General features: G+C 43.3%; 1 protein-coding gene across 1 annotated transcript in view; it reads right to left on the bottom strand.

Annotated features, from left to right (window-relative positions):
- SLC6A3 (solute carrier family 6 member 3) overlaps positions 1 to 20031 on the bottom strand; it is a 506641-nt gene that overhangs the window by 22380 nt on the left and 464230 nt on the right. Inside the window, exons 10-12 of the mRNA XM_085604173.1 lie at positions 4589 to 4717; positions 3337 to 3436; positions 2756 to 2856 (exon numbers count right to left, since the gene is read on the bottom strand). Of these exons, the coding sequence (XP_085460299.1) occupies positions 2756 to 2856; positions 3337 to 3436; positions 4589 to 4717 (330 nt within the window). The remainder of the gene's footprint in view (positions 1 to 2755; positions 2857 to 3336; positions 3437 to 4588; positions 4718 to 20031) is intronic.

Consider the following 20031-nt stretch of genomic DNA (forward strand, 5'->3'; position numbering starts at 1 on the left):
TTCATGGGCAATGGTAACTTATTTTTTAACCATTAAGGGTATTTTCCAGAGATGTACATTTAAATAAAAAAATAGGTTTCTATACCAGGTTTGCTTGCTTGTTAGGAACCCCATGTAATGTTCTATCAAAGTTATCTGTGATAGTTACTTTTTAATTGTAATGTTTCGTAAAAGCATAAGCATTTTTTTTTTCTATACATCTTTATAGCATATGCTAACAAGTAAAAGAAAAATACAAACATCAGTTTGCCAAGGTCTAACCTACTGCTTTTGCCAGAGTTTGTTCTAATAAGAAGAACGGAGTCAAAAGAGATGACTGTAGACATCTAGGGGCATATTTACAATGGCATTGCGCCACAGGAACGTCACCTTTAACGACGTTCCTGTGGCAAAGTGCCCTGTTCCATATTTACAAAGTGGCGTTAAGCCACTTTTTGTGGCTTAACGCTGCTTTGTAAATATGCTACCCTTTCACGCAGGTATCTGCCCGCAAGGGGCGTGCAATAAGTGTTGCCGTGGGCTTTCAACCGCAAAACCTATTGCTTTTTGATGCTGCCCCAGATTTCCAGGGATCTGTAAATCTGAGGCAGCATAAAAAACTAACGGCATGCAAGAGCAGGCATTAGAATGGTGAAACAAGGACAAATGCTTTTATTTCTCCATGTTTTTGCTTTTTCTATGTGTGCTGCATCATGCAGCACACCAGTGGCGGCCGGCATGGCTAGCAAGTGGCAAAGCGGGCGTGGAAATTGTGGGGGAGTCGTGGGGGGTCACGGGGTGTGCAATATAAAACGAAATATTTAAAAAAGAAACTTACCTTGCAGCCGGGTCCCACGTCTCTGCTCTTGCTTTCCTCATGGAACTCAAGAAACAGTAAGCACAGCCAGGCCCCACTGACCAATCACAACGCTGCAATGCAGCGTTGTGATTGGTAAGCACCCCGGCTCCCCTGACCAAACACAATGCTGCAATGCAGCGTTGTGATTGGTCTGAGCGTCCTGGTTGGATGCTCAGTCATGGAATGTGGGCTTGGGCATGTTCTCCTCGCAGGCTGTAATGTAGCCTGCATGGAGAACGGGGAACATGCGAATGGCTGTTTCCGGCGGCCCGAGAGGGCTGGCCAAACAGTCATGTGCACTTAGGAGTGGGCAAACCACTCCTCCCCTGCCCTACTCCGAGAGTAGGGCAGCCCCACACACCCACCCGCCCGCCCGCAAAGCAGCACGAAGCATAAAATGATAATAACTCAAAGTTATTATCAGTTTATGTTTCTACTTCGCACTGCTTAAAAGCAGTGGGGCGACGCTCCTCCGCCATAGTGAAGGAGCTGCCTCTGCAGCACACATAGACTAGGCAAAATGCCATTAGTGATTGTTTATGTGCAGGAAGGTGTCCCTTCCTGCACATAAACAATCATTAAATAATGACAATTTGCTACTTCTAGAAGTAACAACTCACCATTATGTATTGCCTTTCTGCACATAAACAATCATTCCCCACAATGCAGACCCTCTTGCACTATGGTGCAAGGGTGCCTACTTTGGTGCTAGGCAGCGAATTGTAGCACCAGTGCTAGAGAAAACACTGGGGTGCATCATATTGTAGTAAATATGGTGCATCCCTGCGTTTTGGCAATGTCAGAGCACTGCGCTACCAAATTTGGTGCAGCTCCGCGCTCCGACATTTTGTTGTAAATATGCCCCCTACTAGTTGATTAGTTGCCTCATCACAGGAAAAACCAGAACTAACCAGCAAATATATAAATTCACAAAAAATGTTCACGCTTCTCTCTTTGTTTATTGCCGATTCATGCAAAGGACCTGTGGCTTATCTGTGCAGATTGAAGTCTAACTTTTATTTCATCACAGAAACATTTTCTATCTCAATTAACTAGGCAGACCTCGGTTTAAGGATTCATCTACTATACCTAGAGCAGCCTCGTCTGACTTTCATATGAAAAGGTTAGAGGTATCTTTTAGTTTTTATTTTCTGACGAGTTTCCAACACCTGTTGCAAAACAGCAACTACCTTTTTGCACACACTACCTGGTCCAAAATCTGATCAGTATTTTCCTATTAACTCAAACCTTACAATAATATTTTACCACTTAAAACAGGTAGGAAAAGTATGTATTAAATATATAGAGGGAAAAGGGTTCTCCGCCTACAACCAACTGATTTTCAGTTGTTGGAATACCACCAGGTCCGAGCTTGCTGTTCAGGCTATTGGGCTGGGACTGGAGCCACTAAGTGGCATAATGCAAAATGATGAGCCCCCTGCAAAGTGCGATGAGGGCTTCCGAGTCTCCCATATCTCATAGAAATTGATTGTTCTTGGGATGATGAGGCCCCATTGATGGATTGGGGGCCTCCTAAAGGGTTGGGGACCAGTCCAGGTTGGTTACAGCAGTCACAACGGGTGAGGAGAGACAGAGGAAAGAGAGAGAAGAGAGAGGTGGATATGGGAGTAGGGTTCAACCATTTTTTCCGGGGCTGCGTTTGGTTCCCACTCAGGCCATGGATTCCCCCTACATCAACATCTGTAAGTACTGTTGTTTCTAATGATACAAGCGTATTAACCTCTTCAGTGCCCATGACGAGATAGTCTCGTCATGGAGCACGGTCGCGCTGTGCCCATGACGAGACTATCTCGTCATGAACCCCACCCACTAATGTAACGCCCGGCACAGGAGGGGGAAAGGGCGTGGCACAGAAGGGGTTAACTTGTTGGCGCTGTTTTCTTATGTTTTTTTTACCAGCAGAAAACAAGGGCTGACAAATTTCCAGCAAAGCCTCCAGTACAAGCCAGGCCGATGTCCAATCATCTGCTCAATGTCGTCGCTGAAACGTCCAACTCCTAGAAGAAATGAAATAGCAGCAGAGGTCTGGCGTGGCCAAAAATACAAAAGTGCACACACATAACAACATGAGGGTGTTATAACATTTCAACTACAGTCCATGCAGTGATGGTGTTAGTAAGTTGTACTCTTTTATTCCGTTCACAGCCATACAGTATCCCTCACATTCTAATTTTTGGGAAAGCACAAAATGTTTTCTTTCAGAACACAATCAACCAAGACTTGTTTTTTCTTTAGATTTAATATAGTAAAATATTGTATAAACCATACAAGATGGGGGTTATGCAGTCAGTATGTTGAATTAATTTGCAACTGGTTGAGAGAGAGAAGTGTCCCTGCTCACGAATGGACTAAGCTTTCTCTCATGCCCTTCTTTTTACTTTAATTTTCTTTAGGAGAAAGCATTTATAAGCATGCCCCATATGGCCCCTGAAATTAGCATAAACTTGCTATTTGTGAAACAAAGCTACATTTCTCACCATAAAACCATGCAACACCTATAGCTTCAATGAGAACTCCAAAGAGAATAGATGTGCCAGCAGCAAAGTGGTCCAGCAGAGTGAAGACATAAATCCCACCCTAGGAAAAGAAGGACATGGTTGAATGAATATTCAATTGTGAAGATTTGCTTTTCTCTTCATCATGTGTATTGCTAAAACGCATGAATAATCACTTGCGAACATTTGGTCTTCTCTTTATAGCATTTCGTGCTGTGTTGCACGAACAACCACTCGCGAGATTTGCTCTTGTCTCGATACCATTTACAGAAGTGCTGCATGTAGTTGCAAGTATCCATTTAAAATTATAAGCAGTACAATTTGTAAAGACATGTCAAACCTGTGGTCGTATCATGATCCCCTTTAGTGCCGAGTACCTCCTCAGGAAAAAAACTGCACAATCTGCAGCACATGTTCTAATTTAGGGAGTTACCAAATTCGTGCATATGCTATAGACCACACAATTGCTTCACAGAATGGTGTATGCTCCCTTTTGTGTCTGCGCAAAGGTACAGAATGGCAACAAAATGAGTAGAGGGACAAATTGACCCTTTTTCTCAAAACATAAAAACACCCAAATTCCCTCTACAAGCAACTATGGAAACAGGCAGATTTTGGGTGTTTTGTGAAGGTCGTGTCGTTTTTCCAGCTTCACTACACTACTGCCCACAGACCAGTCAATTTGCGGTTCATAGCAGATTTGTTGGCTGCCTTCCATCTTTTTATCATCTATAGCAGGAGGAAGCAGTTTCCTGAAATTTCACGGATTGATGCTGCACCCACTTCTGCTTACCACAAAATGAATTACATAAATATATTTAGCTAAAAGAATCTAACTTCCTTCTCATTGAAGCAGATCAGGGGATCAGTCCAAATTCCTTTTAGCAAGGCATAATCTCTACATAATGTGTGGCAAATGTTCTCACTTTCAAACCTAAAACTTAGCTTCTATTATTCTATTGCAACAATCTAGCTTTCTCTTTTTATTTGAAAGATAAAAAAAGACACTCTTTTTAAATCTAACATTAGAGGGCTGGTCCCTTAGAACATTCACAGTTATATATACAATGCAATACCTTCTCAGGAAAAGTAAGTTAGGGCCATGGACATCCTACTATGTAAACTATTTGAACTCACAAGACAACATCTGGCTTTTTAAAACAGAAAGCATCATTATAACAAACACTATCTTGTAAGATTTTAGGATCCTCAGAGAGAAATTTGAATAGCCTACATTGGTTACACAGAAGAGCGAGATCAGAAATGTAGACACAACGATGAACAAGGTGAACAGCTCTCGGTGTCTGTGCAGGAATTTGAACTCGTCAATCAGCCCAGTGATGACCGATTCCATTCCCCCCATCTGAAATAAATAGTAAAAAAAAGATCAAACATACAGTTCCATGAATTAAATACTTTTTATATTCAGGCACTGTTTTATGATGAGAAGGAAAATACTGTGCTTGATAGTAAAAAAAGTACAGTGAGATGACAATTATAAATTACTCAATAGTAAACTAAGCATCATAGTACTAAGATTAAATATGATAACAAAGTCCCACAAGAGCACGTGTTTCAAATATGCGGTGCAGATTATAAAATGTAACCAGGCTTCAAAAGTAGTGCTGCAAAATGTTGACTTCAGCATTGGTACTGAATGCTTTAATCAATCTGCAGTGAGGTTTCTGCATACGTTTGTTAGTATGGCTATAACTCCAGATTTGAGGGCAGACCAAAGTTGTATCAAATGAATGCATTCAGTTATTCTTGTTTGCTGCTTTGGGTGTGATTTGAATGTTCACTAAAATTAGTAGATCAATTTGAAAGTGATTAAGAGCCACTGTACTAACAAGTCAAGTTGATTAGGATTGTGTTATACAGAAAATGTCTCAATATGGCTGCTTCAAAGCACAGTAAGACATACGCTACAGTCAGGCATTTTCCCAGGCAGGAAAGTACTTCTTACTGTTTCTGTGCACACAGACAAGTTATTTACTGCTATTTCTGGGGAAAACATTGGCAATCTATATACATTTTGTCCAAGAAGAGGTGCTCCCGTCAAAGACTGCAGACCCTTCTTATTTCCCACCAGACTGATTATACACCTATGAGGCTTTTGGCAACCAAACGTGACTCTTCACACTACATCCATCATCTGGCACTCTGCCAGTTCTAAGGTACTGCAATGTACTCCACAGAACGGATCACTCACAGAATATCGATCACAACAATATCGTGATACAGGAATATCATGTCAAAATTATAGATTACAAAAATATTGTTTACCTATACTTAAAATGGTAAGTACAAAGTATCGAGAAAATAAATCTTTGCACACTAAGGGCCCCATTAGTATGGCGGGCGGACTTTGTCCGCCCGCCATACCCTCGGAAAACGGGACCGCCCACTGAGGGTGCGGCAGTCCCGCACTCCTGATTAGCATGCGCCCGGCACACTGGCGGGCGCATGGCACATCTGCAACATTGCGGCGGGCCGTGCAGAGAGCACCGCCCGCAGTAATGCCACAAAGGCAGCCTGTGCCTTTCAATGCACAATGTGACAGGCACTGCAGGGGGGTACCATAGGTGCCCCCCATGTGCACCCTCCACCCCCCAGAATCCCTGGGGGCCCGCTAAGGGCCCCCAATGTCAAACACCGCCTATTGTTCCGTGGCGGCAAGGCAGGCCCCCGCCTGCATAGTAATATGGATGGCGGTGTCTACCAGACACCGCCACCATATAAACTGCTTTCCCGCCCGGTAGGCAATCGGACGGACTGCCTACCGGCAGACGGTCTTCCCGTCCGCCATGGTCCCCCCCGCCATGGTAATGTGGTGGGGGGAAATTTGCAGCGGGTGGAGGTTTTTAGCACGTGGATGGCCACCGCCATACGGGCGGTGGCGATCCACCCGCTATACTAATGACCCCAGAATATCGGTAAAAATAATACAAAAATGTCGATTTTTGATAGCTTTATAGTGCAAATAGTAAATCCTAAATATTTTAATGTGTAACATTAATATCATGTAAACTAAATAACTTTAAATATTTTAAAATATGTAAAAATATATGCTCCCATGAAACACATATATATGTTTATATATGAATATTGATAATATAACACTATTGATAAAAATGTATATTAATTTTTTACAAATTTGTTTAAAATGTACTACTATAGAAAGCATAAATATATACATATATATTTTATATATATATATCTAAAACATTAAAACACAAGTACAAAACATTAATATAAATTACCTAATTGATTAAATATAAAATACTATGAATACAAAAATTTGTAAGAAAAATGTATTAAAAGAATTATATATATATATATACACACAAATAATCTAAGATTAAATAAACAAATTATATATATATTCACTTAAAAAACCATAGGTTTCACACACGTTATAGTTAGGAATTAGCATTTAAAAAACCTTGCAAATTCACTTAAAAAACCATAGGTTTCACACATGTTATAGTTAGCTGGACATTTCCCTCGGATATACTATAACTCACGCGACCGCAATCCTCTGCTGATGACGTCAGATATTACATCACTGATTAAATATGTGTCTTTCTGAAAAATAAATATTTGTAATATATGTATAGCTAAAGATTAATGGAAGAAGACATGGGTAAATCGGTGTCTAAATACAGTGATGTAATATCTGACGTCATCAGCAGAGGATTGCGGTCGCGTGAGTTATAGTTGCCTGCACTAACTATAACGGGGGAATTTCATTGGTTTTTTCCGAGGGAAATGTCCAGCTAACTATAACATGTGTGAAACCTATGGTTTTTTAAGTGAATTTGCAAGGTTTTTTAAATGCTAATTCCTAACTATAACGTGTGTGAAACCTATGGTTTTTTAAGTGAATTTGTACGGTTTTTTAAATGCTAAGTTATGTATTTATTAATATATTTTTTTTTCAGGTTCTTCACCGTGCGCGCACCGTGCGCGTACGGTGCGTGCACCGTGCGCACGCTGTGGGCGCCCACGATGCGTTGTGCGTGCCGTGCGCGCACAGTGCGCGCACCCCGCGCTTTTTCGAAAAAAAAAATAATGTTTTTTTCATCCTTGGGGGTCCTTCACTGACCCCCTGAGAAAGGCTATGGGGTCAGGAACTGTCCACCCTGCCCCCTTTGCACATTCTCCACCTTTGTTTTTCACTGCCTCAGACTGTGAGAGACAAAATGGCGGCCGACACTTCCTGATTTCGACCGACTGGAATGTTTACTGTCATGTAACCACCAATCAGAATTACGCTTGCGCACGGCAGCGTGCGCGTATGGTATGCTTACCGTATGCGCACGGTGCGCGCTTATAGATATATATGTACTTTTAACTGAAATATTCTCAGGAACTACAGAACAGATTTACTTCAGATATTCAAAAGGCACATCCCTGACCTGAGGACTACCTCTCTGCCAAATTTCAAATAATTCTGTTCAGCCATTCGAGCTGTACCTTGGACTAAAGGTCCCTATGGAAAAATGCATGGGGAAAACGCGTTTTGGGACCCCCCTTTTTTCTCAGCCCCCGCTTGACTAATCACCCCGAGACTTTCAGGGTAGGAGCGGAGTGGAGCGCCCCACCTATTTTGTAAAATTCGCGAGGATTCGTCAACCGGCGCCAAAGTTATTCAAAATAGAATTTTCAGATTTCCTATGGAAACACGGTCCTAACTATAACTATCATCTGGCGACCGCCAGTAGATAATATATATGTATATATATATATATATATATATATATATATATTCACTGAAAAAACCATAGGTTTCACACATGTTATAGTTAGCTGGACATTTTACTGATAAAAAACCAATGAAATTCCCCCGTTATAGTTAGTGCAGGCAACTATAACTCACGCGACCGCAATCCTCTGCTGATGCTAATACTGTATTTAGACACTTATTTGCCCATGTCTTCTTCCATTAAATTTTAGCTATACATATATTACAAATATTTTTTTTTCATAAAGACACATATGTCATCAGCAGAGGATTGCGGTCGCGTGAGTTATAGTTGCCTGCACTAACTATAACGGGGGAATTTCATTGGTTTTTTATCAGTAAAATGTCCAGCTAACTATAACATGTGTGAAACCTATGGTTTTTTCAGTGAATTTGCAAGGTTTTTTAAATGCTAATTCCTAACTATAACGTGTGTGAAACCTATGGTTTTTTCAGTGAATTTGTACGGTTTTTTAAATGCTAAGTTACTTTACGCCATTCGTGGCGTGCGCGCCCAGTTAACGCAGTTCGTTCCGTGCGTGCACCGTGCGCGCACGGTGAGCACGCGGTGCGCTTCGCGCACCGCGCGCACACTTTACGCAGTTAGTGCCGTGCACGCACGGTGGTCACGCGGTGCGCTGCGCGCACCGCGTGCCCACGTTATGCGGGATGGGCACCGTGCGCACATGGAGGACATATTATGCGCTTCGTTGTGAAAGGAAATCTTTTATATTTTCTGTATGTACATATGCCATGCAAAATTGGTGCCCAGCTGGGAACCATTTGTACACGGGGTGGGGATAGTGTGGATAGTATTTTTTTTTTTTAATAATTTTTACCGTACGAGTACGGTAAGCGTAATCGGCGATTTCTGGAAAAAAAAAATTGAATTTTTGGCCTTGGGGGTTCTTTGGGGACACCTTCATCAATGCTAGGTGGTTAGGAACTGAATACACTGCCCCTTTAGATGTTTTTTGCCTTTGTTTTTGCTGCCCCACTCAAAGTGCGAGAGAGAAAATGGCGGCCGCCGCTTCCGGGTTTCGACCGATTCGAATGTTTACTTAGATCTAACAGCCAATCAGAATCGCGCTCGGGCACGGCACCGTACGCGTACGGTAAGCTTACCGTAAGCGCACGGTAAGCGCACCGTAAGCTGCCACAGATATATATATTGATTTAAATGCTATTTTCTCAGGATCTACTGAACAGATTTACACCAAACCTACAAAAGGCACTTCCTTGACCTGAGGACTACCTCTCTGCCAAATTTCAAGTAACTCTGTTCAGCCGTTCGGGCTGTAGCTGTGTCTAAAGGTCCTATGGAAAAATGCATGGGAAAAACGCGTTTTGGGACCCCCCTTTTTTCTCAGCCCCCGCTTGACGAATCCCCCAGAGACTTTCAGGGTAGGAGCGGAGCGTAGCGCCCCACCTATTTTGAAAATTTCGCGAGGATTCGTCGACCGGCGCCAAAGTTATTCCAAATAGAATGTTGCGGATTTCCTATGGAAACAGGGTCCTAACTATAACTATCTACTGGCGACCGCCAGTAGATAATATATATATATATATATGCTTTCAAGATGGCCCACTTTTCGGCTCCTGGGCGCTCTATGGCGGTGCGGCAGAGGTGCGGCAGAGCCAAGCCGCTCAACTATATGTACTTTGTCCCACACTGGGCTTCCTCGCGCACTCACGAATTACGAATTACGAAGCAGTTCTGCAGCGATAAATCCACTTCCTTTTTATTTCATTTCAGCTTTTCCAGTTACAAAAACTCAACTCTACGCGTTTCGGTCTCTACAGCGACCTTGTTCACGAGATTAGAAGCCAGAATCACAATTTTTTTCAACATATAAAGCCCACATGTTCATGATGACATCATTTCCTGAAACAAACAGCAAAGCATTCTGGTTATCGTAGTTTTTGGTCTAAATTGTAAAAATTAATCAACATCCACTAAAATAATATATTGAGTAAGGAACGAATTATGTGTACATTCAAGCATGTCATTTTGATGACACATAAATAATTGTGTCCGATATTAAGCTATATACTGCACGTCTGTGAGTTATGACCACACCCTCCTCCACGTTGTTTCATTGTGTGTAAGGAATTTCCATCTATCAATACACGCCCTCCAATAGGCAAATATATTTACTGAATCAACCTAATAATTATTAGTGATTGATGTAGCTTTCCTCCATTTTCGCCCTCCAGTGGGTCTGAAATCACCTATGGTGTGGTACCTTGGTTGCGTCTCGATACACTACGCCTGCGCAGTCTCTTTTTGATAATGTACATTCTTATATGTTCCCCCATATGTGATTTTTAAATGACAATTATAACCTAATCATGTTTGAAATTCTTTGTTGCATCTTCAATGCCGTCTGCCCCTTTACTGACATTACTAGGGATATATGTAGTGATCCTATTAAAATGCACTGTATGTACATACATACTGGAGATCAATATGGTAAATGTTCTGATATACTTCAATTTTGTCAACATATTTCAATAATGGCACATTTTCAAAAACAGTTCATAGATAATAGTGAAGTTCCTCATCCTGGTTCAAACCGTCAGGCATCAGTGTTCTGAAGTTCAGAATGTGTCGCGATTCCTTCTGCCTCAGAATTTTTTCTCTATCACCCCCTCTTGGGTGCATTCCCACTGTTTCCAACGCATAGAATTTTAATTTTTTCCAATCTCCATCACGTTCCTTCTCCATGTGTTTTGCTACAGCATTACTCCTGTCCATATTTATTGTGGCCCGCACAGGTTCTAAAATGCGTTTTTTTAATTCACATTTCGTGCTGCCTATATATTTCATCGCACATGGGCACTCAATCACATATATCACAAATTGACTTTTGCAATTGATCAACTGTTCGATTTTCCACACACGTTTGTTTATCATCATTGTTTCCTTCATATTCTGAGCAATAATACACACCTTACAATTGGTGCATTTGAAGAAACACTTCGGTTTCAACCATGATTCTGTTTTTTTTCGATCTTGAAAATGACTGTGGACCAATTGGTCCCGCAAGTTTTTTGCTCGTCTGTACGTGATATTGGGATGGTCTCCTACTATTTTCGATACCGTGGAATCCATATGTAAGATGTGCCAATTCTTGCGCGATATTTTCATTAGTTGTTGGTTTACCGTATTGTAGGTTGGTATCAGTCGTATTTTTTTGTCTTTTTCATCATGATTTGATCTCTCTCTTATTAGTTCAGTTCTTTTTACAGTTTCCGAACGTTGTAATGCTGCATGAATGGTTTGAGAATTATATTTTCTTTTTTCAAATCTTTGTATTGCCTGGTTCCGATGTTGTTGCCATTCTTCTTCCTGAGAGCGTATCCTTTTGATTCTGAGAAATTCCCCATAAGGGATGTTTTTGATTAAACTGGTTTGATGGAAGCTTTCAGCGTGAAGGACCGCGTTGGTTGCCGTGTTCTTACGATGCAAGGTGGTGTAAACTACATCATTCATAATGTAGATTTCAGTGTCTAAAAATACAACACGTGCATCACTGATGTCATATGTGAACTTGAGGTTAAAATCTGAGTTGTTCAATATCTCAAAATATTTAGCAAACTCATCCTTGGTTCCATCCCATACTATTAGCAAATCGTCAATGTATCGCAACCATGTTATGGTCTTATTAACATATTGATCATTTTCACTTCTCCAAGCCCAGATCTTTTCCCATAGACCCATGGTTAGGCAGGCATAACTTGGACTAAAGGAAAAGCCCATCGCTGTACCTTTCACTTGGCGATAGATCTCTTCCCCAAAAACAAGTGCCATAACACTATAAATGACTATCAATTAAATTAAAAATTATAAATCACTTAAAATTACAAACTATAGTGAAAAATATTGTCAACAGTAATACAAAAAATAACAATTAAAAATATATATTTTTATTAAACAGTTGCTCAGTGTAGAACCACATAGTTGATTGATGATGAGTATTATAGGCATCACAGAGAAAACAACACAGCCTCTTCATAGCCTCTGGTAGGATCACATAGTAGTTTACAACATACATTAATATAATCAGCACATTATGGTAAGCCATGTCCTGAATCCACTCAACAGAGTATTGCTCACCCTGTTGTGAAACCCTCTCACTAACCCCTGTAACTGCACTCTTTGTCCCAAACTTTCTACCATTTCCTTGGGCATGCACAACTCTGATACACCACCTGCTCCACCTGTTGGCAAAAGTCCAAATCGAATTCCCAATCCGCTAAACAGGGAGGGCAACTCGCCCCCCAGGCCCTTGCTATGTTTTGTTTAGTGACCCCAGCAGCCAACGCTAGCCATATCTTCTGGTATTTGGGCCACACCTCCTCCCACGTTCTGTGCAGGAGATGCCACCGAGCCTCCAGCGGCACATTGAGGCTCATGACCCGGACCATAACTTGTGTCCCCTCCCTCCAGTACTGCTGGATTTTTGGGCAGTTTCACAATACATACAAACAATATTTAATGTATAAAACTAATATATGAACAAAAACACATAAAGATAATTAAAAAACTAATTATTTCACAACTGTATTATTGAAAACGGTATTAACAACACAGATATTCTTGAAAACGATATTACTTACTTTAAAAATCAATATTCTTTGAGTGTGTTTTATATTTAATAAAAAATTAAACTGTTTATTCCGAATGCTCCTGGCCTATGGCCACGGCCTGTTACATGTGCTCACGAACTGCCGGGAGCTTTGCCTCTGGATCATTTGAATGTGTGGCGTTGCACTGCGGGCCCTCGGGCTCTATAGCGGCTGGCCCTGGTGGTTGTAGGCCCTTGTCTGTATTTTATTGTGTATCAACGGTTTCTAATAAAAAGTTTAACAAAAAAAAAAAAATCAATATTCTTGTCAGCGATATTTCTCCATCACAATATTTTAGTGTCACAATATTTTTTTCCAATATATCTGTAGCTCAATATTTAAAACTCAATATATTGTTCAACTACCCCTCAGAACTGCCTCTTCCTATTACATGCATCACAACTGGCATAAATATATAACTGCCAGTAGGTATTCCCTAGAAAGTGTGCTGGTAATTCTAGTTGTGCATGGAAAGTTTCAGTGTGATCCGTCAGGCGGGGGCCAAGGAAAATTGGGGGGAGGGTCCCAAAAAAGTGCGTTTCCCATGTTAATTACCATAGGGGCTTTGAAAACGTCTACTGCCCAAACCGCTAGACCGAATTACACTGAATTTGACAGAAAGGTAGCTTTTAGTTCGCCGAACACGCTTTCCGTTATGTGGTGTAAATCCATTCAGTAGTGTGTGAGACTTTAAAGGAAACCCAAATGTATATATCAAGGGTCACAAAGCCTTCGAGTATAATTGTGAGCTCATGCAGAGATCTACAGAGCTCTGACTGGCTGCCAGCACTTCAACCAAGGAAGTGTTGGCAGCCTTTTTGGGACTCAGCATCTGTCGATTCCTCAAAAAATTGGAAAAAAAAAAGAAAAGGGGGCAGGTGCTGGGTAGGAATAACCTGAACCCCTAGCTGTGGTGCTGGGGTCCTGTAGGGATCTCGCCAGGGCAAAAAACAATTTTTCCAAACAATTTTGCCGCAAAATCGTGAAATTTCATGGCAAAAAAAACAAACAAGCACAGTGTCTCGTGCTTGTTTGTAATTCAGATGGGGGGAATTATGCAATATGTGTACTGGTCATAAAACGAGCATGCATATAGCTGCCTGGCAGTGTGAGATACAACAAGAATCTGTCCGTCTATGTTATGGCAACGCTTCCTAAACAGTATCACATTAAAATCGCCGTAGAAGCTCCACTTTGGACAGCTGTTGATACTCCTGTTGCTTGTGCATGAATGTAAATAAAAGACAGCCCCTCTGCACGCTTCTCCCTACAAAAGACAGCGGAGATTAACCCTTTCGATGCTCATGATGGAATGGTTCCGTCATGAGCATCGGTGCCCCTGTGCTCATGACGGAACCATTCCGTCATGAGGCCAGGGGCACGAAATCCCTATTTTTCTATTTCATGCCTTTGACCTTGGGAGCTGGGGAAGAGCTTCCCCAGCTCCCGAGGCCCCCTCCCTGGGTTCTTTGCAATGAAGATCAGCGCGCAGGTCGCGCTGTCTTCATTGCACAGAAAACGAAACTGAAATGAGCCTTTAGGCTCATTTCAGTTTCACTTTGTATGTGCTCAGGGGGCTAGTACGTAGAAAGACGGGAGAGGTATCATTGGAAAGGGGAGAATCTCCCCTTTCCAATGGTACCCCTCCCCAGTGGATCCCTGCTTGGGGATCGCCCCAGGAGGGCGATCCCCAAGTAGGGATCCACCCACTAGACACCAGGGAGGGAGAGCGGCCCCTTAGGCAAGGGCTTTTGCTCCCCCCAAATATTTTTAGTGTCATTTAGTCTTTTTGCCCCCCCTGGGGGGCAGATGGGGGCAGTAGCCCCCAATCTGCCCCCCCGGAGGGGCAAAAAGCCCACTAGACACCAGGGATATTTACTTTGCGCACATCATTTTTTAGGGTGGGGGCTGCCCATGAAGGGCATGTCCATGCCCCCACCCCAATAATGCACAGCCTTTCTGCCCCCCCTGGGGGGCAGTTGGGGGCAGCTGCCCCTAATCTCCCTCCCCGGGGGGCAGAAAGCCCACTATACGCCAGGGATTAATTTTTTCTTATAATTTGTGGTGGGGGCTGCCCAATATGGACATGCCCATGCCCCCACCCACCCTCCGCAAAGATGACAGCCTTTCTGCCCCCCCGGGGGGCAGATGGGGGCATTAGCCCCAAATCTGCCCCCCCGGGGGCAAAAATCCCAGTAGACACCAGGGATTTTTTAGCCAAATTTTAATTAGGGTGGGGGCATTGGCATGCCCGTTTTGGGCAGCCCCCACCCTAATTAAAATTTGCCCAAAAAACTCCCTGGTGTCTTGTGGACTTTCTGCCCCCCCTGGCGGGCAGATGGGGGCATTAGCCCCCAATCTGCCCCGCCGGGTGGCAAAAAAACCCAATAGACGCCAGGGAGTTTTTTTGGGGCTAATTTGAATTAGGGTGGGGGCTCCCAAAACGGGCATGCCCATGCCCCCAGCCCCCTCCCCTGCAAAAATAACAGCCTTCCTGCTCCCCTGTGGGGCAGATGGGGCAGTAGCCCCCAATCTGCCCCACCAGGGGGGCAAAAAGCCCACTAGATGCCAGGGATTTTTTAGGCAAATTTTAATTAGGGTGGGGACATTGGCATGCCCGTTTTGGGCAGCCCCCAACCTAACAACAATGGGTGGTGGTAAATTTGTGTGAGCCCGGTGATGCCACAACTTTCCCACACCAAAATGTGTGAAAAAGGTGATTTTTTCAGCTAAAATTGAGGTTTGCAGGGGATTCTGGGTAAGGAAACGTTGGGGGATCCACACAAGCCATACCTCCCTGGAAGCCGCCGGGTGTCTAGTTTTCAGAAATGCATGGGTTTGGTAGGTTTCCCTAGATGGCCGCCGAGCACCAGGCCAAAAACCCAAGTGACCCCCTTTGCAAAACCAGGTGGTTTTGCGATAGGCCATTTTGATGTCGCCTCACTACGTTTTGGGCCCTTGCCTGCCACGGGTACTTGGGCCTCCCACACAAGTGAGGCACCATTTTTACCGGGAGAGCTGGGGGAACGCTGGGTGGTGGTAAATTTGTGTGAGCCCGGTGATGCCACAACTTTCCCACACCAAAATGTGTGAAAAAAGTGATTTTTTCAGCTAAAATAGAGGTTTGCAGGGGATTCTGGGTAAGGAAACGTTGGGGGATCCACACAAGCCATACCTCCCTGGAAGCCGCCGGGTGTCTAATTTTCAGAAATGTGTGGGTGTGGCAGGTTTCCCTATGTGCCGGCAGAACTAGGGTTCAAAAACTACAGCTAGTCACTTTGCCAAAAAAGGGTCATTTTTCACTGCAAAATTGAGGTGTGACCACATTGCGTTTTGCGCCGTTTCCTGTCGCGGGCACTAGGCCGACCCGCACAAGTGAGGTACCATTTTTCTCGTAGGACTTTGGGGAACGCGAGGTGGGTGGAAATTTGTGGATCCACGCAGATTCCAGAACTTTCCATCACAGAAATGTGGGGAAAATTTGTTTTTTTTGTCAATTCTTTACGTTTGCAAGGGATTCTGGGTAACAGACCATGGTGGGAGGCACTCAAGTCACCCCATCCTGGATTCCCCTGGGTTTCTAGTTCTCAAAAATGTATAGGTTTGCTAGGTTTCCCTAGGTGCCGGCAGGATTAGGGTTAAAAAACTACAGCTAGTCACTTTGCCAAAAAAGGGTCACTTTTCACTGCTAAATTGAGGTGTGACCACGTTGCGTTTTGCGCCGTTTCCTGTCGCGGGCACTAGGCCGACCTGCACAAGTGAGGTACCATTTTTCTCGTAGGACTTTGGGGAACGCGGGGTGGGTGAAAATTTGTGGATCCACGCAGATTCCGGAACTTTCCATCACAGAAATGTGGGGAAAATGTGTTTTTTTGTCAATTTTTTACGTTTGCAAGGGATTCTGGGTAACAGACCATGGTGGGAGGCACTCAAGTCACCCCATCCTGGATTCCCCTGGGTGTCTAGTTTTAAAAAATGTATAGGTTTGCTAGGTTTCCCTAGGTGCCGGCAGGGCTAGGGTTCAAAAACTACAGCTAGTCACTTTGCCAAAAAAGGGTCATTTTTCACTGCAAAATTGAGGTGTGACCACGTTGCGATTTGCGCTGTTTCCTGTTGCGGGCACTAGGCCGACCCGCACAAGTGAGGTACCATTTTTCTCGTAGGACTTTGGGGAACGCGGGGTGGGTGGAAATTTGTGGATCCGTGCAGATTCCAAAACTTTCCATCACAGAAATTTGGGGAAAATGTGTTTTTTTTGTCAATGTTTTACGTTTGCAAGGGATTCTGGGTAACAGACCATGGTGGGAGGCACTCAAGTCACCCCATTCTGGATTCCCCTGGGTGTCTAGTCTTCAAAAATGTATAGGTTTGCTAGGTTTCCCTAGGTGCCGGCAGGGCTAGGGTTCAAAAACTACAGCTAGTCACTTTGCCAAAAAAGGGTCATTTTTCACTGCAAAATTGAGGTGTGACTACGTTGCATTTTGCGCCGTTTCCTGTCGCGGGCACTAGGCCCACCCGCACAAGTGAGGTACCATTTTTCTCGTAGGACTTTGGGGAACGTGGGGTGGGTGGAAATTTGTGGATCCACACAGATTCCGGAACTTTCCATCACAGAAATGTGGGGAAAATGTGTTTTTTTTGTCAATTTTTTACGTTTGCAAGGGATTCTGGGTAACAGACCATGGTGGGAGGCACTCAAGTCCCCCCATCCTGGATTCCCCTGGGTGTCTAGTTTTCAAAAATGTATAGGTTTGCTAGGTTTCCCTAGGTGCCGGCAGGGCTAGGGTTCAAAAGCTACAGCTAGTCACTTTGCCAAAAAAGGGTCATTTTTCACTGCAAAATTGAGGTGTGACCACGTTGCGATTTGCGCTGTTTCCTGTCACGGGCACTAGGCCCACCCGCACAAGTGAGGTACCATTTTTCTCGTAGGACTTTGGGGAACGTGGGGTGGGTGGAAATTTGTGGATCCACGCCGATTCCGGAACTTTCCATCACAGAAATGTGGGGAAAATGTGTTTTTTTGTCAATTTTTTATGTTTGCAAGGGATTCTGGGTAACAGACCATGGTGGGAGGCACTCAAGTCACCCCATCCTGGATTCCCCTGGGTGTCTAGTTTTCAAAAATGTATAGGTTTGCTAGGTTTCCCTAGGTGCCGGCAGGGCTAGGGTTAAAAAACTACAGCTAGTCACTTTGCCAAAAAGGGTCATTTTTCACTGCAAAATTGAGGTGTGACCACGTTGCGTTTTGCGCTGTTTCCTGTCGCGGGCACTAGGCCGACCCGCGTAAGTGAGGTACCATTTTTCTCGTAGGACTTTGGGGAACGCGGGGTGGGTGGAAATTTGTGGATCCGTGCAGATTCCAGAACTTTCCATCACAGAAATGTGGGGAAAATGTGTTCTTTTTGTCAATTTTTTACGTTTGCAAGGGATTCTGGGTAACAGACCATGGTGGGAGGCACTCCAGTCACCCCATCCTGGATTCCCCTGGGTGTCTAGTTTTCAAAAATGTATAGGTTTGCTAGGTTTCCCTAGGTGCCGGCAGGGCTAGGGTTCAAAAACTACAGCTAGTCACTTTGCCAAAAAAGGGTCATTTTTCACTGCAAAATTGAGGTGTGACCACGTTGCGATTTGTGCTGTTTCCTGTTGCGGGCACTAGGCCGACCCGCACAAGTGAGGTACCATTTTTCTCGTAGGACTTTGGGGAACGCGGGGTGGGTGGAAATTTGTGGATCCGTGCAGATTCCAGAACTTTCCATCACAGAAATGTGGGGAAAATGTGTTCTTTTTGTCAATTTTTTACGTTTGCAAGGGATTCTGGGTAACAGACCATGGTGGGAGGCACTCAAGTCACCCCATCCTGGATTCCCCTGGGTGTCTAGTTTTCAAAAATGTATAGGTTTGCTAGCTTTCCCTAGGTGCCGGCAGGGCTAGGGTTCAAAAACTACAGCTAGTCACTTTGCCAAAAAAGGGTCATTTTTCACTGCAAAATTGAGGTGTGAACACGTTGCGTTTTGCGCCGTTTCCTGTTGCGGGCACTAGGCCCACCCGCACAAGTGAGGTACCATTTTTCTCGTAGGACTTTGGGGAACGTGGGGTGGGTGGAAATTTGTGGATCCATGCAGATTCCGGAACTTTCCATTACAGAAATGTGGGGAAAATGTGGTTTTTTTTGTCAATTTTTTAAGTTTGCAAGGGATTCTGGGTGACAGACCATGGTGGAGGCACTCAAGTCACCCCATCCTGGATTCCCCTGGTTGTCTAGTTTTCAAAAATGTATAGGTTTGCTAGTTTTCCCTAGGTGCCGGCAGAGCTAGGGTTCAAAAACTACAGCTAAACTCTTCGCAAAAAATGTGTAAATTTTCAGTGTGAAAATGTGGTGTGTTCACCTTAGGTTTTGAGCCACTTCCTGTCGTGGGCACTATGCCTACCCACACAAGTGAGGTACCATTTTTATCAGGAGACTTAGGGTAGTTCAGATTTGTAAAGCAACTGTTATTACCTATTGATTTTTGATGCATTTCTCCCTTCCAAATGAAAGACATTGTATAAAAAAAAAGTCATTTTGAAAAATGACCAATAATTGTCATGCAAGTATGAGTATTCCCAATTTCGAAAATGTGCAAATATGCACTGTTTCTAAACTCTGTAATTTGTTCCCATTTCAGAAATACATAGGTGTCTTTCATACCAATTTTTCCATGTATACATTTTCACACTATAATTGCTATATACCCGGAACTAAAAAAAAACCATTACAAAATGCTGCTCAGTTTTTTACTCTGGGTTCGTTGGGCTCTTGGTGAACCTACAAGTACTATATATCCCCACAACCAGGAAGGTCCAGCGGATGTAACGGTACATTGCTTTCTAAGAGATGTCATAATTAGAAGAAGTTACAGGTGAAAACGTTGACACAAAAGGCTGCTTTTTTCAACTAATTTTAAATTTTTCCTGTATTTAACTGTTAGTTTCTATAAAGAAACCTTGATGGATCTACACAAATGACCCCTTGCTGAATTCAGAATTTTGTCTACTTTTCAAAAACTGTATAGCTTTCCAAGATCCATTATTGCTTTTCTACCCATTTCTACCATTATCTGGAAGGAGGTTGAAAGCACAAAAAATTGCAAAAATAGGGTATGTCCCAGAAAAATGTCAAAACTGTGTAAAAAAAGTTGGATTTCTAACAAAAATCTGTCATTCCCTAAAAGCTGGAGAAATGGTGATTTCAGCCCCACAAACCCTTTTTTGATATCATTTGCAGAGAAAAACCCAGACGCTTTCATTTGCAGCCACTT

Source organism: Triturus cristatus, chromosome 5_1 (genome assembly GCF_964204655.1).
Source record: "Triturus cristatus chromosome 5_1, aTriCri1.1, whole genome shotgun sequence".
In the NCBI taxonomy this organism is placed as follows: domain Eukaryota; kingdom Metazoa; phylum Chordata; class Amphibia; order Caudata; family Salamandridae; genus Triturus; species Triturus cristatus.